Below are 27,918 nucleotides of genomic sequence, written 5' to 3' on the forward strand. Positions count from 1 at the left end.
TTTGACGAAGACTGCACAGAGCAAGAAATGTAAGGCCACACAACTTGCTTCCAAAACCAAATCAACCATCAATTGCAGTTACAATCCCGTTACTGCTGCACTAATCTCCACACACGAATGCATGCATCTTCACCAGAGCTTACAACAGTGCAATCATCATTGAAAACTAATCCATAAACACCTCCCAAGTGAGCACCCTTTATGGTTATACGACTTGAAGCTGGCTTATCAACTTCATATATAATTATGCTTGTGTCTAGAGATCCCGTAGCAACCATTGTGCTATCAGGAGACCAAGCCACACAATTTATACGAGCAGTATGGTACAACATGTTCTTAAGCTTAACCTGCAGAAGATAGTCAACTGGTTAGTGAGACAAATGTTCAGGAAGTTAAAAATCAAACCTTGGTAATTAACATTACATTTCTAAAAAGGATTAATGCGGAAGGGAAAGGAAGAAAGAGAGATGGACTATGCAAATGGGAACCAAAAAGTTAGAAGTATGAACAACTTAAATATAGTGACAAAATCTATCAAAAATAAAGAAAAAAAAACATGGATGAAGCATGACAGCCTTCCACTACTTTAATGTGTGTAAAAAGAATTTAGGAAACAAAAAGAAAATTAAAAAACCATATAGGATTTACATTGTGCCTGATAAATTGAACCATGGCATTTTGCTATGTCACATGGGTGCGGGTGCGGGTGCGGGTGCGACACGGGTGCGGCGCAATTTCAAAAATTTTGGACACGGGGACTCGACTATATATATATATATAATTCTAGTAAACAATTAAAATTAAGTAGCCAAAACTATGACCTTAATTTTTTCGAAAGTTTCAATTTGGCATTCCCATTTCTTTATGGTAGTTCTTAAGCTAGCTTTTCTCATACTTGTGAAACTAGTATTTTTTTAAACTGGAAAAGCATTTATTTAGCTATCTCAAATGGTTGGGTTACCTTTTATCGTGTTTTATACATATTTTTACATAAGTTGTGACTTGTGAAACAGTCACACAGACTGTGCACACAGTCTGTGCAATGCAGTCTGTGACTGTGCAGACTGTGCACAGTCACACAGACTGTGTGCAATGACTGTGCAGTTGCAGTTGCACAGTCTGGTTATATATTAAAAAAAAAGATATATAAAAATTATTTTTTTTTTGTTTTTTGTCTTAAAAATGGACATTTTTGGACTCGGTCAAAGTTGACCGAGTCCAAAATGTGGACGGACGCGGCCTAGACTCGTTGACCGAGTCCGACTCGGCGTTGACCGAGTCCGGGCCGAGTCTGAAGCCGCACCCGTGTCCGCACCCATGTCAGGGCGTGTCGACTCGGGTGCGGCACCTCCCTAGCCGAGTCCGTGTGACATAGGCATTTTGTAGTCTAGGAAAACAAGGGTAATTATAATACCGCACACAAGGCCATAAATGCTTAAGAATTTTCAAGGTTTTTGGATCTAGAATGCCATTGACATACAATAGAATGAATGTCTACTACATTTTTCATAACAGGGATATTGCACCGAATCAATTCATTCTAGGTCTTGATTGCTTTGTCACATTCTCATGAAAATCCAGAACATGCAATTAATAGCAAAGTACACCATTATTATCAAAACTGGTATTTGTCTTATGCACCACAATTTGCTTTGTAATCCCATTGTTGCTTAAAGCTAAACTTATGGTCCCCAATAGTAATATTCCTGCTTATTGCTGATCTCCAATCTTTACTGGGCTCCTCCTTTTCCCAGTTCCTTCAACTTGCTTCATGTCAAATTTTTTGTGTTTTGTAATTTCAGACAGCTTGTAACATGCCCATTCTATCCCTGACAATGCCCATCTTTCTGTTTAATTAACTCTTAAGGACAAGATGTAAGGATACGTGGCATTTCTTCAATATGTGTTTTTATTTTTGCTTTACGTAACATGCATTAGTATTGTATCATTGTCATCAATGGCTCGGGTAATTGATTTGTAGTACCAGTTGGAGTCACACTATCTCAACCGGGCCATATTCAGGCAAACCTAGCTTGACTAATAAAAAAAAATTAACTCAATCCTAGTGAGGATTAATCTATTATGAGAGATCATCCCATGTGATTAATGAGTTGGGACATCAACCTGTTGTAGTTGGAATATTCATTTTCTCTTTCCTATTTCATTGAGTCAAATTGAAATGACAAAAATTGACACAGAATTAGAGCAGCCATGACGAAGTGATCTATTAATCTCATCTTCATGCTTTTTCCTCTAATCTTCTAACTTCTTTCTTCTCTATGGATTTAATATTTTTCAGAAGATTTCTTTGTTTTGAATGTTAAATTTTAAAACACTTACTGGAATCATAGGCAGATCTGACTGTTAGCTTTGAACAAATCTGGAATCTAACTTGTTTTTTGGTCCCATAGGCTTGGGTGAAGGGGATAAATGGATTGGTACGTGGAAATGGTAGCTCTATCTCAGCTGGTGGTGTGGTTGGCTGGAACCAAATAATCAAATCTTCAAGGGAGTACGACCTTGGAAAGGGGGGTGATTGAATTGGTAATTAAGTTTATGGTTCAAATCAAGCTTGCAAAGGGGTCAAGCTGAGGTTCCAGACTGACTTATGGTCCAGGGATGTAACTCTTGCTGAAAGATATCCACCGTTTTTTCACATAAACAGAGATAACAGCATACTTGTAAGTGAATGTTGGAAAGGAAGAGCTAGTTAGTTCACTGAATTCAGAAGGAATTTCAAGGAGCAAGAGGTAGAAGATTGGTTTTGGTTATGGCTATTGGATTTTTAGGCCCATGGAAAATTTCTGACAGCGAGAATTCCTTATATGGAAATGTGACGGATGTGTTATGTTCTCTATAGCTTCATTTAGCCATGCTTTTGGCTGTAAAGATGTAGACCACTTTCCAAATGACACCGTCCAGGGTTTCCATCCCTCTCCTACAGCCAAGATATTTGTGTGGCTCTTAGCACTTGATAAGGTTAATAACCAGTGCAAATTGAAAGACAAAAGTTTCCAGCTTGCAAGTACTTGCTACTTCTGTTTCGATGAGAACGAAACAATTGAGCATTTGTTTTGGTTTTATCCAGCATTTCAGTGGTTGTTCAAACAAGCTTTGGATTGTGCCAATAAAATGGCCAGATGGGGATTTAGCTTGGATTGGTCGGAATAAGACTGGTGGTTAAGAACCTTAATTTGATCTATTCTGTAAGCTTGTTCAAAGATTTCTTATCCCCTGGCTTAAATTATTTCTCTTAGACAAAAAAAAAGGATTTACATGGTTTGCAAAGTGTTATAATGTGCATCTCCCTCGCATACTGTCTGTAGACTCTGTACATACACCAATTCTTGTTTTCTTTTTGTTATGTGTGTGTGCTTGTGTTCAAGGATTGATACACACACACACACACACACACACACACACATATATATATATATATATATATATATATAGAGAGAGAGAGAGAGAGAGAGATGGTACCTCTCGAGTGACATGGTCCCATACAACAGCTTCTCGATTGAGATCACCAGAAATAAACATAGAGGCATCTGGGGAGAAACGAATGACGTTAATAGCACCACGATGCTTCTCAAGGACTGACTCTTCAGTGAGAGTGTCCCCATTGACAGAATAGACGTGGAGTTTCCCATCTTGGCCACCAACAATGGCCTCACTTCCATCAGGTGAAATTGCAGATGCCGTCACAGCAAACCCAAGATTCAGAGTTGACAACACTTTGGATCCACGAAGCATGATTACTCCTGAATCAGTTGAAAGCAATGCCAGCTCGGGCTTATCAAGTGCAATATTTAAGTCCTTTGGTTGTGCACCAATATCAATTTGTTCTTCATCACCACACTGATCAGCATGCAGCGGAATTCTCCTTACCTGTAAAATTTTGGGAAAAGGATCATCTCTTGTAGCAAAAGCAAGTTGAACATATTGTACATAGCTACAGTTGTTGTACAGTCAGCAAAATATAAGCCCCACAGCAGGATATCATCAATTGGAATTTGGCAGGTAGATTAAGAAATTGTTCCTTATTAAAGGAATATGCTATTCATCAGACTTGGTGAGCAATACTACCGTGTATTGAACTTTTAGAATTGGCTGGAAAGCTTTCCAGACAAGAATATATGAACTATCCCTGATATTTACTATCCGAACATCAAAGAAGAGGACCAAATATTTGGAGAACACCTGATAAAATCATCAAATTGGACTAGGACAATATAACTTAAAAACGAGGAGAAAATCTCCAACCGAATAGCCTTTGGAAATCTTTCACATGTTATTGCCATTAGACATACTAGCGAGCACAGACATGCTCCCAGTCTGTCACAGGGACTCACCAAAGAGGCCTCTGCACCCACGTCGACGCGACGCGGGTGTGGCACCCAATTCGGTCAACCCGCACCCAAGGTTATCATTGTCCAAAATGGACTTGGTTAACTTTGTCCATTAAAAAAAGGGACAGGGCTCGATAATGGGTAAGGGTACCTCGAGCACCCCCCTCCCCCCCCAATTAAAAAAATAAGGGGGCACCTCGAGAAGGGGTAAAGAGGGATGGGGCTTGAGAATGGGGTACCACGAGAAAGGGTAAAGGGGTGGTGTTAAAATATATATATATATACCCTCCCGCACCCCCACACCCAAGTTCTTTTAAAGTGCCGCATCGCCGCCCCCGCATCTGCACCCGTACCTATGTGACATAGCTCCCAGTTTATCCAATACATATATGCACATGTATGAATACAAATTGTAGTTAGTTGCCTGTTTATAGAGAGCGTGAGAGAGGTTGACTATACCATGCACGTGCGAAAATCAAATTCCACTTGTACAACTTACATAATGAATAACAAATAGTGTCAACTGTCACATACAAATCAATTCCTTATGTTGTGAACATTGGATCAAGAGAATTTCTGCTCATGACATTTTATATGTCAAAATTACAACTGGCACGGTAACAATGTCAGAACAAAACAATATCCATAGTGCTATGATTAGGCCAATGAAGCACTGCTCGTCATATTATATCATTACATGGCAAGGTGTACCTTTCAAAAGGTATATGTGTAATTAGGTTAACCTAAAGTTAGACATAACATACAAGAGAGTTGACTGCGACATCACCCACCATATGAGGCACTTTACAGCCCTGTGGTACCTCCTGTTATCTCTTCTCTATTCTTCGTCTTCACCACATGAACATAAAGTTGAATTACTTGCTTAAAAGATGTAGTACTGCTCATTTCAAGCATGGGCGTGAACAAATCTCAATTCATTTTTTATTTCTTCTCAAGGAGTATTGAAAATGATATTACTTGCATATTTTGGTCAAACTATTTCAATGGAATATTATATAGAATTTCAAAGGCTATTTAAGTTTCTAATTCAAGAATTTGACATCAAGAAATTGGTCTCATTTACGTACCTCTTAGAGATTGAAGTTACAAGAACAACAAAGAGTATATTTATCTTTTAGAGAGAATATGTTGGAAGATACTGTTATTAGTCAGTTTGGAGCCTTGTGAATTAACTAACATATCTGTTATCCGATTAGCCTGATTAATCAATTCATGCACAATGAAATGATACTGAGATGGGCCATGAATATTCAAAAAATTGAAGGCTACTCATCAAAAAGGAATCTTCTATGCCAATTCCTTTGAAGTACAAAATAGATGACCTGCATGTATGTGCATAAAAGAACCGCCTCTGGTTTTATTTTCTTTGAGAGTGAATTCCGTACCATTGAATAGAAAAGAGACAAATGATCATAAGCTTAAATGTTGAAGCCAAATTATAAAGCCATGTCTTTTGGGCCATTTGAAAAGAATTCATGTAAAAGCAATATTAGAAAAGGCAGTCAGGTGAAACTTCTAGGAAGCTTTATGGTGATAAATAATATCTATGAAAAGAAGCAACCATATATTGGTGACTTGCCACTTTAATAAGAAAGAGTTGCATTCAAGATGTTTAGCACTTCAAATTTTCTGAACAGAATTGCAAATTCTCCAAGAGAGTTCAAGGCTTGACTTCATAAATCAATTCGATAGATATCTTTGCAACACCTCAAGATGGAGCATTGTTGCCTATCTCAATTAGGGGTGGCAATCGGGTCGGGTTGGCAGGTCGACCCGGCGGGTTGGCTGGTCAGCATACCTCAACCCGACCCGTTTATTAAACGGGTCGGCTGTGGCAAACACGAACCCGACCCGTTTATTAAACGGGTAACCCGACACGACCCGCCAACCCGTTTATAAACGGGTTGGGTCGGGTAAACGGATTGGCAGGTTAGCAGGTTGACCCGCCCGCCTAACCCGTTTATTAAACGGGTCAGCTGGGTTGGCATACCCCTAACACGAACCCGACCCGTTTAATAAACGGGTTAGGCGTGAAAAGATACTGTCATTTAGTATAAAGTCTGGATCTCAGGATCCAGACCCAATTCCTTTCATTTTAAACACATGCTCATTAATGTTTCATTAATGATATGCTATAATTTTATCATAACATGTAATGGGTATTTTCGTACCCTAGCTATTGTATCTGTGTGTATTTAATCAGAGAAGCAAAAATGAATACCCTGATTAGGGATTTTTGCTGCAGCCTCGTTCTCTCTCCCCATGCTGTGTTGTTGCTTGCAGATGAAGAAAGGAACCCATGATTTCTATCATGGTATCAGAGCAGCAGGTTCAATATTGAAGATCGGTTCCTTCTATGACTGATTTGTCTCCTTCTAAGGTACCTGTTTTCTCATTTTTCCTATCGATTTCTCTTGTATTTAAATCTGCAGTCCTGACTGAAATCTCTTCTTCGTACTCTCCTCTTTCTTTTTGCTCTTTTGAAATACATCATTAATCTGCTTATTGTCTTCTTCAAGTACCTCCTTTTGATTCCCCTTTTTTATTTAAGCCAACGTGTTTCTCTTATTTCCAAAATCCAAAACTGAAATTTGGTCACGTTGGCATATTTCCTCCTTCTTTCATTCCCTGTTGTTCTTCTGTCATATCTACTACTTCTTTCACATTGTTGCACGTGATCTTACCCATCCATAAGCAAAATAATCAAGATCAATTTTTTTGATCTATGTGTGATTACAAGAGTTGAAAAGGATCACTCCAAACTCATTTGCATATTGACGTCAGATCAGATTGTGATCTGCACGCCCAGATCTATCTTGATTAAAATAATTTCATCTTCGAATTCATTTTCATCTCTGTTTTGCCTGTTTTCTCATTATTCTAAAAGGAAAACACATTATTTTCAAAATAACGTACCTATTACTGATTGAATTTTATTCAGAACAGATTCTTTACTGTGCAGTCCTGTTTTTCTGCCTCGTGTTCATCAGTTAAAAAAAAAAACTAGTCTGGTCTTTAGACTTCTCTGATATTAAAATTTATGTTCTGAATTATACTAGAATTCAATTGTGGTTGGGTCTTTGTCGTAAGGCCATTTCTTATTTTTTATTCCTTCTCTTGGTTGGATCTTATTCCTTCTTGTTTTTGGCTTCAAAAGAATATGGACTCATTCCCTCATTCTCAGTCTGGTCTTTCCTCAAACTTTCTCAGCCAACTCGTGTCTGAGAAACTGAACAATTCCAATTTCCTAACTTGGAAGCAACAAATCATACCATTCATAAGAAGTCAGGACCTTTCTGGACATCTGGATGGTTCTGTTCCTGTTCCTCCAGAATTCATACCACAAGAAGAAAAGAATGGTGAGAAAGATCTTTCTATTACCTATGTTAGAAATCCTGAGTATGTATCCTGGATGAAGTGAGATCAGGCGTTGGTTGCCTATATCACTTCTACATTGTCACAAGAAGTGCTTGTGGCAATTCCAGATGACTGCTCTGTTAAAATGTAAAACTGTGCAAATGTTTCATATTTACTGACAAAAATGATAAACTTTCTCCTCGTGTGATTCCCTGTGCCTTTTTAGGATATGCTGAAAACCAGAAAGGTTATAGATGTTTTGACTTCAAAAATAATAAACTATATGTGTCTAGAAATGTTTCCTTTCTTGAAAAGGAGAGCTTCTTTGATTTTAGAAAATTAAAAGACGTCACTGAGTACTCCTTTTTGCTAGATCTAATATCAACATCTGATGAATATGACCTTGATTGTAACTTTGATGATGATCAAAGAATTATTGATCTTAATGTTGAAAATGAAGAAGTTCATAGAGATACTAGTATTCAATATTCCAGGCGACAAGAGTCTAATCCTCCATGTGCACTTGAAAAATATTCTAACATTCCAACTAGACAATCATCTCGAATCTCGAGGCCTCCAGGAAAGTTTATATCAGTGGCGGAGCCAGGGGTGGGCGGCCGCCCACCCTAAAATTTGAAACCGAGTCGACTCATGACTCGGAAAACCGAGTCGAATCGGGACTCGTGAAACCGAGTCGACCGAGACCCGGGCTCTCGATGAGTCTAGAGCCTGCCAAAAGAGGCGAGGGGTAAAACCCTAGCTAGTTTTCTAAAGCTCTGCCCCTCCGTTCCAGCGTTCCCCTTCAGTCACAGGCAAGACGGCAACCCCATTCGCCGGCAACCCTTGTGCTCTGCAGTGCCGCCGGCCTCCCTTCGGTGAACCCGCGGTGGCGGTGCCCCCTTCCGAGCTTCTCCCTCTCGGCTGCAATCTCCGGCGATGCGAGGCACCGGTGTCGCAGTCAGTCGGACCTTTGCCAATCTCCGGCAACCATCGCTAGCAGTTTGAAGAAGACCCTCTTATCTCCTAAATTTGAGGGTGGGTTTTGTTCATGTTCAGTGGCTCTGGTGATACAGTATCCAGTTATCCATTCTACAGGAGCAATACAGGCCAATCCTTCAATTTGGTTCTTGATCCTTTCTTTTTGGGGCACAACTGAACGTGGGTCTAGTTTCTTTCCTCCTTTTTGGGCGCAACCTCATTGGAAGAGTCAATCTTGCTATCCTTTCTTGGTCATCGTGCGTGCATAGAACTCTCCTTTTGTGCCTGCTGCTAAAACAAGGTATGGATGTCTATCAATGTAACGAAGGCAACGGATAGCGTATCTTTATCTACCAGATAGTTGGTGAGTGAATTGCTTGTTCTCGATTGTCTAGGATTCTTGTAGTGAGTAACTGTGGCCATTGACAGATTTTAATAATTGGGCGTCTGTATTTTTTGTCTAACAGGCATTTTTATACTCTTTTTGCTTGAATTCTGCATATGGTGCATGTTGGTCATCATCGGTGTCATAAAAAATGTATTCATTTTTTAGCTTAAAGCTTTTTTGGGGTTCTACGGCCAATCTTGGTGGTCAGAGGCGGAGCTGGGGGGGGCGGGGGCAGGAATGGGCTGTAGCCCAGTCCTGCCTCTTGAAACAGTTAAATTTTTTTTTTTTAAAAGCCCAGTCCTAGCCCAGCTCAGCCCTGACTGCAGCAAATAGTTTGATTTGTCCATATAAAATAGATTTTTATTAATAATTGTAGCCATTTTTTATTTTATCTCAAATTTTTTTTGTTCGGGGGCGCTGCCCCCGAGCCCCCGACTATCACGCCATTTTTTTTTTTGCTACACCCCTGTTTGCCCATCCCCCACGTCAATCCTAGCTACGCCACTGGTTTGTATCATACGAGTCTTTCTCACCCACATATAGGGCAGTTATTGCATTAATTCACTCATATGAAGAACCATCCACATATTTTCAAGCAAAAAATGATATCAAATGGATAGAAGCCATGAAAGCTGAATTAGATGCACTTGAAAAGGCTTTGTAAATACCCCAAATTTTCACCCTTATCCAGTGCTTACATTTCATGTGTCATTGCATATCATTGCATGCATTCGGCATACCATTTCATTGCACAGCATAGCATTGCATGTCATTACATCTCATCTTCGAGATCCAACGCTCCAGTTTTTAAAATATTCAATCCGGATTTGAATTTTAAAGCTTTTCTTTCAAAATCAATTTCAAAACCTGGGTATTTATTCAACATTCTGTCATTTTCCAACCCCCGGGACCTTATATTTTGAAATACTTTCTTAGAAAACAATCTGGATTTATTTCAAACTCAATTTCAATTTATTTCAATTCTCAGATGAGACCCATTTAGGTGGTGTCGCTTCTTGATTCCTTTACTTGTCAAAAATCTTCAAAAATTTCAGAGTCCTAATTGGATCAGGACTCTTTTTCCAGAATCCTAGTCGGATCAAAACTCTAATTTTCACTACCTTTTTACCTGTTTTTGAGAAGAACCTTTCAAAATCTTCTGTTTTGGCCGAAATGTTAGAGTCTGAGTTGGATCAGAACTCTTCTTCAAGAGTCCAGTCGGATCAGGACTCTTCTTCAGAGTTTCAATTGGATTGAGACTCTAATCTTTTACAACTATTTTATCCTTTTTCAATCAAATCTTTCAAAATCTTTCAAAAAGAGTCAGAAACTCAGAGTTTTAGTCAAAACAGGACTCTGTTTAGAGAGTCCTAGTTGGATCAGGACTCTGATTCTGATTTCAATTTTGAGAGAATCTTTCAGAAATCTTTCAATCTACCAAAACTATTACACTTTTATCAAAAAATTTCAAAATTCTGAGATTTTATCTCAGAGTCCTGATCAAATCAGGACTCTACCCCAGAGTCCTGATCGAAGTAGGATTCTGTCCAAAATTGATTTTCTCACTTTATTTTCACTAGTTTTCAAAGGCTTTGCCCAAATTTCATCATCTGCTTATCAGAAAGCCAAAATTCTTAGAGTTCTGATCGAATCAGGACTCTTTCTCAGGGTCCTAATTAGATCAGGACTCTGAACAAAAATTTCAATTTCATCTTATTTTTAACTGATTTTCAAAATTCTTTCATTTGTTTTCTCAGAAAATCCAAAAATTGGAGAGTCCTAGTTCAATTAGGACTCTGTCCCCAGAGTCTCAGTTGAATCAGAACTCTGTTTTATTTCAATATTTGTTATTGTTTTCACTGTTTTGACAAGTTCTTTCATTTGTTTTTCAGAAAAATACCAACAAAATCTAGAGTTTCAGTCCGATCAGGACTCTATCCCGGTGTCCTAGTTCAGTTAGGAGTCTGTTTTGAAGTCTATTTTTATTCCATTTTCATTTGTTTTAAAAAATTAGGTCATTTTACAAAGTCCAGTTAATTCAGGACTCTATTTCAGAGTTCTGATCGAGTTAGGAGTCTAACCCTGACTGTATTTTCTTACTTGTTTCACCATTTTCGATTAAATCTTTTCAAAAACTCCTTCATTTGGCTTTTAAAAAACCAAAATCTCAGAGTCCTATAAATCCAGGACTCTAGCCCAGAGTTCCAGTTTGCTTAGAACTCTATTTTTAAAACTTTGAATTTCAACTGTTGATTTTAACCTTTTTTTAAAGCCATTTTTAGTATTTATTTCAAGTTTTTCAAAACTTTGATGTGGGGCCCACCCCGTTGGCGCCGCATCCAGAGGAGTTCTGACCCAGTTGGAACTCTATGCCATTTCAAAAATTCTAATTTTAAGTTTACTTTTGAAAGTCTTTTGAAAACTCCTTCAATTTCAAGTTCTAAAATCGCTTTTTGAAAAACTCAAGTAGGGCCCACTCGGGGTGGTGCCATATTCGAGTAAGTCAGGGCTAGACTAGGGTTAGTCAGTGTCTTGGTTAGTGTTAGGGGTTTAGAAGAGTTAATATCATTTTGAAAACCCATTTTGAAGTTTAGTTTTTAAAACTAGTGTTTTTAAAGGTTTTTAAAGGTTTTTAAAAAACCAAATGTGGAAGATGGCAAGTGGCATCACATTTGGACTTTCTAAGGTTTAATTAGGGGTTAATTAGGGATTAATTAGAGTCCCACCTAGGCTATAATTCTCCAAAAAGTCGTTGCCCTTAGTGGATTTATTAGAAAGAGTCCTGAAAAAATGAAAAACCTCTTAATTAACCCTAATTAAGTGACTTTTTGAAAATCTATAAATAGGGGACCTAAAGGGGGGCTAAAAGAAGGGCTTTTTTCTCTCAAATTTTCGTGGCCTCTCTCTCCTCTCCAGCACCTCCACCTTCCTCCATTGCAGCTGCAGCCCCAAGAAAAATCAGAGGTTTTGGATCTCGGGAACCCTGTCAAAAAAATCAGACATCAAATCGGGTTTTTAAAGCTTTAAAATCGTGGTTAAAATCAAGAAGGTAACTTGCTGTGATGATATTTCTCTCATCTTATATCCGATTTTAGATCCGTAAAGTGCTATGGATTCACATTGAGTAGATCTATCTGCTGTGAAATTTTTGGATTTTTTTGATCACTGTTTAGTATTTTTCCCCTTTTAGAGAATCTGTTTTTAAATTTAAAACTCGTTAGGGTTTACCAAAACCCTAATAAGACTTGTGTTAGTCATAAATCCCAAACCACAGATCCGATCTTAGATCTGTAAAAAGTGAGTATTATTATTTTTCTGTCTACTGTTCACCACTAAAATTTCAGAGATTTTTGTTTATGATTGCTATTTATGTCTGTATTTTCAATCTGGAATACCTGTTTTAATCCCTGTTAAAAGTGATATATTTTAGCCCAGATTGCCGGAAGGGTTTCTCCCTAACCGGAGATGATTTTTCCAATCTGTAAATTGGAAAATCTCTGTTTTCCTTTCTAGTTAGTATCTGTAAAATTTCATAAATTTCCATGGAGATTTGGTCCCTGGTTCAGGTCTGGGATTGAAACTGATTGGTGAATTAGGTCAAAAATAGCATATTTTTAGGGTTTAATGCAATTTTCGGATTAATTTAATGTCAAAAAAATATTTTTATAATTCCAATTCGACATTAGGGTTATAAAAAGTGCAGGTACCAATTTTTATGGATTTTGGAATCCATTTGATGGCTGAATTACGAAAATTGCAAAACCGGGTTTCTGAAAGATCCAAAAACACTGCAAAAATCACAGTTTTTGTGATATTATTGGATTTTTGTGCATAAGCATATGGTTTTAGGGTTTTATCATGTTTATAATCATATTAGGATGCTTTAGGTTTAATTTTGTGCTCATTTGATTTCATTTAGTGCATAAAACCTAAGTTTTTACCAAAATCTATTTCTAAAAACCCTGATTTCAAGGCCATAGTCTTGCTATCGGAGGCAATTTGGTCATTTGACCTCAATTTCGAAATCCCTAACCCTAATTTCATATTTTTAATCATTTCATAGCATATTTGGTTTGAATTTATTCCATTAAAATTTCAAAATTTGCATTTTATCAAAATATCTTTTAAAAAACCCTAATTTCAAGGCCATAGTCTTGTTATTAGGGGTATTTTGGTCATTTTGACCCCAATTTCGAAATTCCATATCTTCTCTTTCATATTTATTCCATTTTATTTCATACTTTATCATTTTTATTTAAGGGAATCAAGGAAGAGGCTTATATCTAGCAAAATCCAACAATTTCTAGATATTGCTGGATAAATCTAGAAAAGCCAACATATTTTCATTAACCAAGTTTTCTAGTTTTGCAGGTACATTGAAGACTTTATTTTTCATGTATTTACATTTCAATAGTTATGTAATTTGTAATTAAACTTTGGAATAAGAATTTACATTTCCTGCTTAGCTTAGGTTGCATTGCATATAATTTATTTTTATAATTTTAATGTGTGATGGATGATGATTCATGCATATTTTTACAAATTCACCATGGTCTACACGAATGGCACATGAACTAGCTTCTATGAAGTTTATAAACTTGGTGGAATTTGTATTTATGGCCATAGTCAGAATACGAATGATACTTAGATTTATGATCTTCACATTAGCCACATTCAGCCTACACTCTTAGGCTAACTTCAAAAATGCACTGCATTTCTCAAAAATACAAAAAGTATTTCTCAAGTCCATATTCATTCATTTCATGCATTTTCCAATTCCAATTCAAATTTCAATTCAAAGAATTTCATTTTCTCAAAATTTTCTAAGTCATATGGAGAAATCGATTTTCTCAGAATATGAAAATCTTAAAGTATGTTTCAAGTGTTTCTCAAGTTCAAAAATCGAAATTTCAAGTTATATTTTCAAGTTCAAAGTTGGAATTCAGAGAAACCAAGTTCTCTCAGAATTGATTTTCATAAAATCTCAAGATTTCCCCAGAAATCGATTTTTGCTTTCCTCAGAAATATTTTTAAGTCCTAATTTTCCATGTGATATCATTTCCAAGATTTGCAACTTCTGAGTATTTCTAAGTACTTCAAAGCAAACATCATGTTTTCAAATGTGCATTTTCTGAAAATTCATAGCACATGCCTGATTCTATGTGCATTTAGAAATTAGAATATGATTTAGACAAGTTGAATAGAGTAGAGCATAAGATTGATCCTTGGTTCAATTACCCCTGTTAAAGGTGGCAGGAACGGTTGAACCTCGTACCGACAGGCGAGTCCCATTCTTCGGAATAATCCCGCATTTTAAAAACAGAGGCGAGTTATTTTCAAAATCTTTTTCAAAGGTCAGTTTGATTTGCAAAAGTAAAATTTTGCGATGATAACAGGCTTCTACATAGAATATTCAAGATCTTCCTTCAGGGAAGAAAACTATAGGATGTCGATGGGTTTATAAAATTAAAACCAAGAGTGATGGTACTCTTGAAAGATATAAAGCCCGTTTAGTAGCCAAAGGTTATGCCCAAGAATATGGGATTGATTATGAAGAAACCTTTGCTCCGATGGCTCGTATGACTACTGTCCGAACCTTAATTGCCTTAGCTTCTATCAAAAAATGGTCTATTTTTCAAATGGATGTCAAAAATATTTTTTTAAATGGAAAGCTAGTTGAAGAAGTATACATGGAACCCCCTCCTGGTCTAAGTATTCCTAAGGGTAAAGTCCTTCGCTTAGAAAAAACTCTTTACGGACTTAAACAAGCACCAAAAGCTTGGTATGATAGGTTTAGTCGTGTTATGATTGATATTGGTTTTCAATTCTGTTTAACTGACACTGCTTTGTTTATTAAGAATTCTGATGCAGGGATCATTGTGCTTCTTCTCTATGTGGATGATATGATCATCACCGGAAGCGATAAACAGGGAGTTGAAACAATCAAAACACTTCTTAAATCTCATTTTGAAATGACTGATTTGGGCTTGTTGAGATACTTTTTAGGCATTGAAGTTGCTTATTCTCCTAGAGGATATTTATTATCTCAGACTAAATTTGCTTTTGATATTGTTTTCAGGTCTGGTATTACTGATGATAAGAAAGTTGACACTCCAGAAGTTGTTAATGTTAAAATGAAGATTGATGATGGAGAACTTCTTGCAGACCCTACTCCTTATAGACAGCTTGTCGGGACACTTTCCTATCTATCCATTACCAGACCAGATATAGCACATGCTGTTCATACAGCAAGTCAATTTCAACATGCTCCTACTTCTGTTCATATGGGAGCAGTCATGCGTATTATCATATACATCAAGTCCTCTCTTTCACAAGGACTTTTCTTATCTTCCTCCTCTTCTCTTGATTTAATTGCATATACTGATGCTGATTGGGGAGGTGATCCCAATAACAGACACTCAACCACTGGCTTTTGTGTCTTTTTAGGGGAATCATTGATCTCGTGGAGGTGTAAAAAGCAGCAGAAGGTATCTCTCTCATCCACCGAAGCTGAATACAGAGCCATGGCAACCACGACCATGGAAGTAGTTTGGCTTCGACGACTGCTTGCTGACATGGGAGCTGAAGCAACAAAGGCTTCACAAATGTGTTGTGACAACAAAAGTGCGATCTACATTGCCAGTAATAGAACATTCCACGAACGCACCAAACACATCGAAATGGATTGTCACTACGTCAGAGAGGAATATCTACACGTGATAATTGATCTGCCATATGTCACTTCAGAATATCAGTTAGCAGACTTCTTTACAAAGCCTCTCGCTGCTCCCCGATTTCACTTTCTCTTAGACAAACTTTTGCTCATTGTACCGTAAGTTTGAGGGGGAGTGTTAAAATGTAAAACTGTACACATATGTATATATAATAATATTATATTATTATATATATATATATATATAAATACATTTTTCATTTCTTTCTTTTCTGTATTTTTTTTCCTTTATTTTTATTTTTTGTCTTTATGTCATCTAGTTCAGTTTGAACTAGAATGACTGTTGCTAGTCAAGTCCTGTCCAGACTTGACTAGCAATAGAGCTGTTGGACTGACACATTCCAACAGCTCTAAATAGAGCTGTTGGACTGTGTCCAACAGCTCTATTGAGTCCTCTTTCAGCTGTGTATATAAAGGGGTGCAGCCCCTCTTGTATTTCATTCCAATGCTTCTTAAGCAATTGGTTTTTCATATCAATAAATAATACATTTTTGTTTTTATTTTGTTTCCGGTTATACCTTTTTTAAGGGTTATGCTTTAGTGTCATTCTTGACACTTGCCCTTGTTAATCTAAGCTCGTGTTTCGAAGATCCCCATTTCATTTCATGCTCAACAATGCAATTATGGCATCGACTGGTTCAGACATATTCTCAAGTTTCTCAGGCCAGAGTATTATTTTTAAAGAAAGAGTTTCAAATGCTAAGAAAGGACTCCATGACTATTATGGAGTATTTGAACAAAATGAAGACTATTACAGATCAATTGGCCATTGTGAGATGCCCTGTTAGTGACAAAGATATGGTGCGACAAACTTTGAGTAGGCTGGAGTCGGACTATCATATGATGGTTACTTCCTTATTGTGTTTGCCAGATTTACCTACATTTGAAGATCTTCGTGTCAAGCTTTTACAGTATGAGATGACGTTGAAAGGATTTTCTGAAGATACTCATGCTCATGTTGGAGCACACAATGTTCTTGCCACAGGAGTTGCTTATGGGCGAGGACGTGGTAGGTATGATTTTCGAGACAAATGGGGTCAAGAAAGAAATGGACAAGGAAGTCGTGGAATACTACCTACACCCAATGTTCCTCCCAATGGGCAAAGGCAAAGGACAATACCTACCTGCTTTCTCTGGAACAAAAAGGGACACATAAAGGCAAATTGCTGGTTTAACCCGCAAAATAGAGGAAAGCAATTGGAGACAAGAAAGGGAACAGATACATTGAAAAATAGTGGAGAAGTCAAAGAGTTACTATTATTTGCCTTGGCTGAATTGAATATCAAACAGAATAATCAAGGTACTTGGTATGTTGATTCGGGTGCAGCCACTCATGTCACTGGTGATGCTGGTAAGCTCCTAAATCTTGTTTCTTATGTTGGTAGAAATAGTATAGTCACTGGAGATGGGTCTCACCACCATATTTCGCACATTGAAAATTTTGTAATCCCCATGTCCAACTATTCTCTTGCACTTTCAAATGTCATTCATGCTCCTAATATCAAGAAAAATATTGTTTCTGTCTCTAAACTTGTAGATGGCATTAATGCTTCAGTTGAGTTTACTCCTTTTTCTGTTTGTGTTAAGGACCTTCAAACGAGAGAAACATTCACTGAAGGAAAACGTCAAGGAAATATGTACGTGTTCCAAGAGAATCCTTCCTCTCGTGTTCAACCTGTTGATTCCATCTTGAAGCTCACATCATCATCTTCAGTTTCTACTGAGAGTGTTTTTAATCTTTCTGAATGTATTGAGTCGAATCTTTGGCATGGTCGTCTGGGTCATTGTAGTAGTCGCTTTATTGATAAGCTTGTTTCAAGTAGTCTTATTCCCAAGTCAAGTCTAGACTTAAGTGTCGATAATAAAAAGTGTTCTAGTTGTCTTCAGTGTAAGAGTCATGTTCTTCCTTTTCATTCCATTAATAAAAGAGCTTCAAGACCATTTGAAATTATATGTTCTGATGTTTGGGGCCCGGCTCCAGTTCCTTCCATGTATGGCACTAGATATTATCTCATATTTGTTGACAGTTATTCTCGATATACATGGATCTTCTTTATGAAAAGTAAATCTAAAACCTTCAAGTTATTTCAGAATTTTCATTCTTTTGTTCAAAACCAATTCTCTCAGAATATTATTTGTTTCCAATGTGATGGAGGGGGTGAATTCTCTTCAAATGACTTCATAAATTTCCTCCAAACAAATGGAATAAGTAGATATGTGTCTTGCCCTCACACACCTCAACAGAATGGGATTACTCAACGGAAGCATTGTCATATTGTCAAGAGTGCAATGAGCATGATGCATGATAGTAACCTTCCAGTTACCTTCTGGGCAGAGGCTTTTCACACAACTGTCTATGTCATAAATTGATTGCCTATGAACATCTTAGAGAACAAATCACCCTATTTCTCATTGCATGGTGTGCATCCAAATTATCACGATTTGCGTGTATTCGGGTGTATGTTATGTTCATGTTGACAGTTCAATGCGACACAAGTTTCAGGATAAGGCCTTAAAGTGCAGATTTGTGGGGTATGCTGATGATTACAAAGGCTACAAATGCTATGATCCCGTGAGCAAGCGCATAAAAATATCCAGAAATGTTGTGTTTGACGAATCAAATTTTGGTCATAATGCTAGCACTCCTCCTGAAATTGAAGTTTATCACCCTTGGTTGAACTCAGATCTCTTTTCTAGTATTGATAATGTATGTTCTTCTTAATGTAATCAAAGAGACTAGGGAAACGTATCTACTGTTGCGCAAAGAACTCAAGAAAGTGTAACGTCTGAATCACTATTGGCCCCCGAAAGGTATAAAGGCATTGGTTACTCTCGACGTGAGAAGGAGATACCTCCCAGCTTTAATCAGGAGCATAATTCTCCTTATGTTTCCACTCAATCACTTGCTCACAGAAGGTCTACCCGACCTCGGCATCCTATTGATAGGTGGGTCAGTTATGAGAACTTCACGATGGATTTTCAACTTTTCTTAACCTCTTTGGGCAAGAAAGATCAACCGACAACATTTTATCAAGCAATAAATTCTAAGAGATGAATTGAAGCTATGAACAACGAAATGGCGGCTCTTCATGAGTCTGGCACTTGGGATATTGTTCCCAGACCACATAATCGGAATGTGGTTGGGTCAAAATGGGTCTATAAGATAAAGTATAAGCTAGATGGTGCTATCGAGCGATATAAGGCAAGGCTGGTTGCCAAAGGATTCACACAGGAGCAAGGACAAGACTATGATGAGACCTTTATTCTAGTTGTGAAAATGGGAACTATCCGCATCATAGTATCATTGGCTGTTGAGCACCAGTGGACTCTCAACCAATTGGATGTGAAGAATGCGTTTCTACATGGAACTCCGAAGGAAGAAGTATAAATGGAGCAGCCCACTGGGTATGCAAAAGGGAACTCTAAAGAATACGTGTGCAGGTTAAAGATAGCTATATATGGTCTAAAGCAGGCATCTCGATCTTGGTTTGACAGTTTCGCTCTTGAAGTAGAAAAATATGGGTTTAGTCGGTCTCTTCTTGACCATTCTCTTTTCATATTTAAATGCAAAGATATAATTACCCTGTTATTGATATATGTTGATGACATTATCATTACAGGTAACTCTAATTAACATATTGAACAGGTTAAAGAACTTTTGAATCATAAATTCAAGATGAAGGATCTTGGTAAACTGCGATACTTTCTTGGAGTAGAAGTTGACAGGACTCCTTAAGGCATGACGCTTACTCAGTATAAGTATACCATTGATGTTCTTAGCAAGGCAGGTATGACAGATTGTAAGCCCCTCAGCACACCCAATGTACTTCATCAGAAACTCAGTTGCTAAGATGGAGATTTGTACGAGGATCCTACAGGATATCGCAGGATAGTAGGAATGCTTCAATATCTTACCTTCACTCGGCCTGACATTGTCTATTCTGTCAATCAGGTATCTCAGTTCATGCGTGAACCACATATTGGGCATATGAAAACCGTTAAACGCATTCTTCGATATTTGAAGGGTACTATTGGAGATGGTCTTCTGTACAGAAAGAGTATGCCTGGTCATCACATGCATGAACTCCTTACTTACACAGATGTAGATTGGGCAGGAGATCCAGATGAACGTAGGTCTGTCTCAGGATACTGCGTTTTCATTGGGCTAAATCTTGTCTCCTGGAGCAGTAGAAAACAAAAAGCCATAGCCAGGTCAAGCACAGAAGATGAATATAGATCAATGTCAGCTACTACAGCCGAAGTAACATGGATCAGACACCTGTTGACAGAAGAGAATCGATTTCTAAAAGTATTCTCTTGTGTGACAATCAAAGTGCTATCAACATGTCATTCGTGCCAAACATATTGAAATTGATCAACATTTTGTAAGACAAAAGGTTGAAGAGAAGGAAATTGAACCAGAATACGTGCGGACTGCTGATCAAGTTGTTGACTTGTTTACAAAAGGACTTATCAAGGACAGATTTTGGATGTTCATGGTCCAAAACCATGTACAACTGGAGGGGGGGTGAAAAGATACTGTCATTTAGTATAAGGTCTGGAACTCAGAATCCAGACCCAATTCCTTTCATTTTAAACACATGCTCATTAATGTTTCATTAATGGCATGCTGTAATTTTATCATAACATGTAATGGGTATTTTCATACCCTAGCTATTGTATTTGTGTGTATTTAATCAGAGAAGCAAAAATGAATACCCTGATTAGGGATTTTTGCTGCAGCCACGTTCTCTCTCCCCATGTTGTGCTGTTGCTTGTAGATGAAGAAAGGAACCCATGATTTCTATCAAGGCGGGTCGACCCGTTTATTAAACGGGTTAGTTTAAGCCCAACCTGAACCCGCCTAAAAGGCGGGTTGGCGGGTCGGGTTGGGAGGTCGTGTCAGGTTTTGCCACCCCTAATCTCAATATTTGTCATATTTTATGACAAAATCTTTGCAGTTTGTAGTTCTACTTTTAAAGGCAGTGACATTTTTTATTGATAAAAATATAATTTACAATCAAGCTCCTTTACCACCGGAGAAAATTATTAACACTATCACAGTTCACTATACATGGAGTTCACAAAACTATACTAGTCATCAATAACTTCACTTTTCATATTCTTTATATATTTTATATTTTTCACTCCATTGTTCTCTAAAATGCCAAAATTACTTCTGTAATATCACATAAGGGCATTTTGTGAAGCACATTCTTGTACCATTTCTATATTGAGGGATCTAACATTTCTCCATCAACGCAAGATTTCATTTTCTTGTTATTCAATTGCAATGAACATCTAGTCAGTCTTTTCCCTCAAGACATGTTTTATTTAGAACACAAGATCTTGTTGGCTTACTATGCCTGACTCAACATTGAGTAGTAATTTTAGCTAGTGTGTAAATTGCCTACCCCATCAAGGTGCAAGATTGAATTGAAATATATTCATTTCAGTGATCATATTGGATAATAGAAAGACACATCATCATGTTCTCCAGCCTAGTTGCAATCATAAGTCATCAAGAAAATCAACTTCAAAAAGATGGTGCAAGCACACAAACCACAAGATATAAAAATAAAGGCAACTACTACATGTACATGAAGAAATGGTGCTACCTTGTTATCAAAGGCAAATGTGGTGAGCTCTCCTTCCACCACTGCAAAACATTTAATTTGAGAGTTCTCCCTTCTCTGTAACCTTCCTGCACATCCAACTCCTTGCATCCATCGGACAATCACCCCATCATAACTGCTAGATAGAATAATATTCTGGCTGCCTTCAGAGGTGACTGCCAAACCAGTGACGCTCTTCATGTGCCCAGAAAATGATACTGGCATCTTTTCTAGGTCATTGGCTGAATATATACTAATAGTGCCACCAAGGGAAACAGTGACAAGATGATTATTCTGCCACAGGCAACCAACTAGCATTCCATCCAGTCCAGAATCAGATGAAGTAAGTGTCTTCTTCACCTTACCGTTTCCATTTTCATCAATCTCCCACACTTTTGCAGTTTTATCTGCAGACACTGTTAGCACCTGAAACAGCAAGATAAGCTTTCGCAGTAAGATATGAGAGTTGGCTACTAGAGAAATAAATATATAAAACAAATAATGAATAGGTATCTTTCTGTTGAGTCACACCAAAAGAAAAAATCATAATCAGCAAGTGCATTCTCTTTGAAGACCTAAAAATAAGAAAAAACAATGTATCAAATATTGCATTAACACTTTCCTTTAATCCACCTGTAAAATTGCAACAGGCAATTCAGTCAAAACCAGAAATCCAGCAGTAGCCGATGTGATTCGAAGCTAACAAGGAAAATGAAGGGCTTTTCACCATCTCTATTTCTCATAGTGACATAATCACTTCAACAGATTAAGTTTGCAAACTAAAGGCTATTAAGATACAGCATACAATGCAAACTACTTGTCTTAGATGTTCAAATGATATAACCCAAATATTGTTAAGATATATATATATACATATATATTACTTGTATATATATTATATACTTTAAAGTTAAGTCAACTGTGGTTGACTTAGACTAGTTGTTGGACTGCTGGTCCAACGGCTAGAAATCTAGCCATTGGACTAGGTCCAACAGCTAGTCAAACTAATGTGGACTCCCTTTTTCTCTCCTTTAATCTCTTTTCTTCCTCCGTTTCTCTATAAATATGGGTGCCTTTGTAAGGTAAGAGAGTGATGGGTAGTTTTAAGCTTCTTGTGTGTTTTTGAGTGTATTGTAATGATGATTAAAATGTATTTTTCTTTGTATTTTTAATGTTCTTTATTAATGAAGTTATTCATTCACATTCTATTGTGTTTTATTTTAGTTATTATGTTTTTATCCAAATGCATTGTGTTTTTATTCTTGGAGTTCATTATAGAGTGCATTGAGGTCCATGCCATTTTGTGACATGGTATCAGAGCAAGGCATCATGGTCTTGAAAAAGATTCGTATTAATGAATAGCATGGATTCAAGGATTTTGCATTCCGGTATGTATCTTTAGCTTTTCTATCTTCATATGTATGGTAGGTGTTTTGAAAGGGTTATATTAAAAATGAATGTCTTCTTTTGAAATTAGAATATGTAGAAATTGTTAGAAGTCAAGCACCTTCGACCAGATCTTCATCCACAGCAGAAGAGAAAGGGATTTGCAAGAAGGAGAGGCGGCAATGACTGACACGATTCTCAATGAGAGGTTGTGCCCTATATTCAATGTTATATATATGATACAAGTTGGATTGGGTCTGTCAACCCAGACCCGATAATACCAACCATGTAAATACAATACAAAAGAATCATTTTGGGTCTAGAACTAGACCTGTACACTACATTCTCAATACCCTCCTTCAAGTTGTGCATGGTTTTGCAACATGGACAACTTGTTCTTCAAGAACCAAAAACGCATATTGGTACGGCCCTTAGTGAACAAATCTGTCACTTGGTCAGCCGTAGGAACATAAGTAGGTGCAACTTCTCTATCTTCAATCTTTTGCCGAATGAAGTATTGATCAATCTCTATATGCTTTGTGCAACTATGGTGAATAGGATTAAAAGCAATTTGTATGACACCTTGATTATCGCGCAAGAGAGTGGTGGGTAGCATAGATTCTCCAACTTCAGTCAAAAGATGTCTCAGCCATGTGGCCTTTATTGTAGCAGCCACCATAGATCGATACTCAGCTTCAATACTAGATCGTGCAAATGCACGTTGTTTCTTGTTACTCTACGCCATCAAGTTCCCATCAAGAAAAGCACAATATCCAGAAACCGACTGCCTGTCATCTGGAACTCCAGCCCAATCTGCATTTGTGTATACATCCAGTCGATGTTGCTCCCCTTTAGTCTTGGATTGATGATAAACTAGACCATCTCCAAGAGTTCCTTTTAAATATCGAAGGATTCTCTTGACAACATTCATATGCTTTGTTCGTGGGTCATGCATGAATTGTGAAACTTGATTCACTGCATACACAATGTCTGGTCTAGTGAAGGTGAGATATTGGAACATACCCACAAGACTCCGATATTTCTTGGAATCTTCATATGCTTCCCCATCCCGGGATCCGAGTTTATGATTAAGGACACTAGGGGTGGATAGAGGTTTATAATCCTTCATGCCTGCCTTATCCAACAAATCCAAAGTATATTTGTGTTGGGTTAGTGAAGTGTTTCATCCTGTCGATCCACCTCAACCCCTAAGAAATAACGCAAAACCCCCAAATCTTTCATCTTAAACTGTCGACTCAATAAGATCTTGGTAGCTTCTATGTGTTCATTGGAGTTCCCAGTAATAATAATATCATCCACATATATAAGAATTAAGGTGCGTACCTGACAATCTCGAAAAATAAAAAGCGAATGATCAAGATGAGATCGAACCCATGTCTCTGAACTTCAATAGAGAAACTATCAAACCATGAGCGGGAGGCCTGCTTTAGCCCATAGATGGCTCTTCGTAGCTTGCAAACATGCGTGTTGGGGCTATGTTTGGTATAACTAGAGGGTTGCTCCATATACACCTCTTCCTTGAGAGTGCCATGCAAAAAATACATTTTTGACATCAAGTTGACTTAGAGTCCATCCATACTGAACTGACAAGGACAGAACTAATCGAATAGTTTCCATCTTGATCACAGAACTAAATGTTTCGGCATAATCTTGCCCGTATTCTTGAGTGAACCCTTTCGCTACTAGCCTCACCTTATAGCGTTCAATGGATTCATCGAGTTTATACTTGATTTTATAGACCTATTTAGATCCTACAACATCCTTGTTCGATGGTCTAGGAACAATCTCCCAAGTCCCACACTCATGTAAAGCTTTCATTTCCTCATTCATGACCTCAACCCATTTGATTGACATAGATGCTTGTGAGAAACTGATAGGTTCATCATGCTTTTCAATCTGGGAGATGAACAGTTGTAAGTCTGTAGAGAAGTTGTCATAACTTACCCATCTTTTAATAGGATGGTGAATCCTCTCAAGCCTCCTGGGTTGCACAATAGGTCGTTGAACTTTGTCTTTGTTTCACTGCACATAGGTAATCCCTTAAAACTTTGTAACATCTGAAATGACAGGCATAGTAATATCTTGTGTGTTTGTCGACATTTCCTTTTCTGGGTGTACAACTGTACTATTTTGTTCTGCAGATAGTGTATGACATGAGGGTACGTCATGCATCACCATTTGATCAAGCACCTCAGCAACAAGCCATGGCTGATAACTTTTAGCATCCTTACAGTGTCCCTCTGTACTTCCTGAATCATCAGTATGAGTCTCGTCAAACACGACATTCCATGAAACTCTGATGCGACTGGTAGTGGAGTCATAGCAGTGATATCCTCTATATTGATCAACATATCCAACAAACCTACACCTGCATGCCTTTTTCTGAAACTTATCACGTTAAGAACTGTCAATATGAACATAGCATATGCAGCCAAACACTCGCAACTCATTATAGTCAGGATGAACCCCAAATAGTGTAAATAGCGTAAAATAAGGGGATTGATCTGCTAACAATTTCATTGGCAGTCGATTTATGACATAGACAGCTGAATGAAAAACTTTCATCCACAAGTTTAAAGGAATGTGAGTGTTATGCAACATACTCAGCGCACTCTCTACAATGTGCCAGTATTTTCTTTCAGCCGCACCATTTTGTTGTGGTGTGTGTGGACAAGATATTCGACGACCTATTCCATTATCTTAGAGAAATTCAGTAAATTCCTTTGATAAGTACTCTCATCCACCGTCACAATGAAAATATTGAATTTTAGTTGAAAATTGATTACAAACTAAAGCACAGAATGAGCAAAAAAGCTTGAAAACTTCAGATTTATATTTGATAAAATAAATACAGGTGTATCTAGAGTAACTATCAATGAAAGTAATGTAATAATGATTGCCCAATAAAGAAGACTGCGGGGCATGTCTCCAGACATCAGAATAGACAATTTCAAAAAGCACAAAATCTCTTTGATTTATTGAATGAAATGGAAGTACATGACTTTTACATAATTGACAACGGAAACAAAGAAGAAAATCAGCCTCGACATTCAAACTAGACTGCGGAACAAGTCCACTAGACACAAGCTTCTCAATAAATGAATGATTACAATGACTAAGACGACGATGCCAAATCTCTGGCTTATTACATTGAGATAGACTAAAACAAACTTTGAATGACACTGGACGAACTGGTTGTGAATTTATTGATGCATCATGAACTAGAAGAGACTCCTTGAAGACATACATGTTTCCCTGTCGTTCTCCTTCAACGAGTGTCTTCTTCGTGAGAAGATCCTTGACACATACAGAAAGAGTAAATTCGACAAAAGAATTAGTATCATCGACAAGTTTAGAAACAGAAACAATGTTTTTAACAATACTAGGAGAATGGTAAACATCAGATAAAGGTAATGAGGAATTGGGGAGTAGAATTCTCTTACTAGTTTTAAACAGACTACACATCAGATAAAGGGCAGGTATACATCTCCCTCACTAGAGCACATAATTCCTTACAATTTGGAGAAAATATTATTTACATCATGTGCATTGCTTTTGGAAAATGTCATTCAAGCATGAAGATACTAGGAACACTTATTTATACCATGATTTTATATTCCATTGCAAGTTAAACGTTATAGTAATGTTTCAAGCCAGAGTGCACTCCTAAAGTTTGAGAATGGTCATTATTTACTAAAAAGCTAACACATCATATACTGAATAACTATTAGAATTTCATTTGCTTCGACAGGCTAACATGTCACGCTTCAGTTCCTGCATTGGATCCTCATACCTTTACCAAAAAAGAAAGACAATGTACCAAAGGATTCTTCATACAAAACAATTATGTTAAAACAGCTGAACCTTTAGCAAATTTGCACTATCCTTGACCTAATATAGTATAAATCAATCTCTTAATACCATAAACAAGACTAACCTTTGTGACAGTTTGAACCTAAATGGTGGTCCCTCATAGAAATTCACCAAGTAATCTTCTCCACATGTAACAATACGAAAAGGTCTTGTAGGCTTGAATGCACAACTTAAGACACGTCTTGAATGACCGTCAAACTCACCAACAGTTGATCCTGAATCCCACCTACAAACAAAAACAAAAAATACAACAAAGAGAAGGAGATCACCATGACAAAGATGGATTAAACTATAAATTGTGCAAAGCACAAAATACAACCGAAACAAATTTAAATGTAAAATATCAAGGCAATCTCAATCAAACTTCACATATGGTAAATAATGCTAGAAAAAAAAAAGATATTATCTCTATCATAAACAGAATGTCAATGATAGAAAGACAAAAAAATCACCCTTTCCTTACTCTTTGAGGTATCAAAAGAAAATGGAATTAGCAACATTATGCATGCTTGCTTTGTCAGTTTTTAATTGTGTGCAAATGATTCAATTATAAATAATAAAAAAACTACATATTCTTGGTTAAGTAAATGTCATATTTACCTTTAGCACAGACCAAGATCCCAAAAAGGAGTAGTTGTTGCAACGAAATAGAACAAGTGTTGATGGTATGCCTGATAACTCTCCTGACTCTGGCAGGCTAGTGAAATGTAATCAACGTTAATAAACTTTTAGGTGGTGAAGCACCTTTGTGAGTTTTAAGAGGATGAGGTGTTTTCCAAATTATAGACCTGGTTCATGGTTCTATCGGTGAATGTTGCTAGAATTAGATCACATGGTGACATGTAATGTGACCAACACACTATGTTGTCGAAAGCGCTAGGCGGGGCTAGTTGGTGGACCTTCGAAAAGGCCTAGGCGGCCGACTAGGCAGGGCCTAGGCGGGCAAAAAAAATTAAGAACAAACAATTCTGTAGATTCCGCCTTTATATGTATTTTTGCACAGATCACGTCACTGAATTCAAATTTGCCTCATCCTTGCAAAATGCCCAATTCCATGTCGGATCCCCAGAGTTTCTAATTTTCCTTTTTGTTGAAGATTCTCTGCTAGGGTTGGAACAAGAGCCACTTGCACTTGCATTTAGAGGAGCCAATCCACAATCATCTGAAGAACTTGGGTTTGCATCTTCCATTGTTCTA

At 37.4% G+C, this 27,918-nt stretch overlaps 1 protein-coding gene and 1 pseudogene across 1 annotated transcript; both read right to left on the minus strand.

Annotated features, from left to right (window-relative positions):
• Nucleotides 1–89: 89 nt before the first annotated feature.
• LOC149829658 (actin-interacting protein 1-2-like) lies at nt 90–27,754 on the minus strand. The gene is made up of 7 exons (XM_090015223.1): nt 27,750–27,754; nt 26,786–26,947; nt 25,039–25,183; nt 23,279–23,563; nt 21,445–21,867; nt 3,481–3,888; nt 90–347 (listed from the first exon to the last, which is right to left on the minus strand). The coding sequence occupies exons 1-7, from the start codon at nt 27,752–27,754 to the stop codon at nt 90–92; spliced, it is 1,686 nt and encodes a 561-aa protein (XP_089871349.1).
• Nucleotides 27,704–27,918, minus strand: part of LOC149829659 (actin-interacting protein 1-2 pseudogene) — a 32,614-nt pseudogene continuing 32,399 nt past the window's right edge.

The sequence above is a fragment of the Nuphar pumila genome, chromosome 8 (assembly GCF_984573655.1).
Source record: "Nuphar pumila chromosome 8, dmNupPumi1.hap1.1, whole genome shotgun sequence".
Taxonomy (NCBI): domain Eukaryota; kingdom Viridiplantae; phylum Streptophyta; class Magnoliopsida; order Nymphaeales; family Nymphaeaceae; genus Nuphar; species Nuphar pumila.

Excerpts from the sequence above, each read along its gene's own strand:
- LOC149829658 (XM_090015223.1), bottom strand. Across the intron at positions 25,184-26,785 it reads AGGTTCAAACTGTCACAAAG|AGGATATCACTGCTATGACT; the intron begins GTTAGTCTTGTT and ends TGATCAATATAG. Across the intron at positions 3,889-21,444 it reads CATTTGCCTTTGATAACAAG|GTAAGGAGAATTCCGCTGCA; the intron begins GTAGCACCATTT and ends AAAATTTTACAG.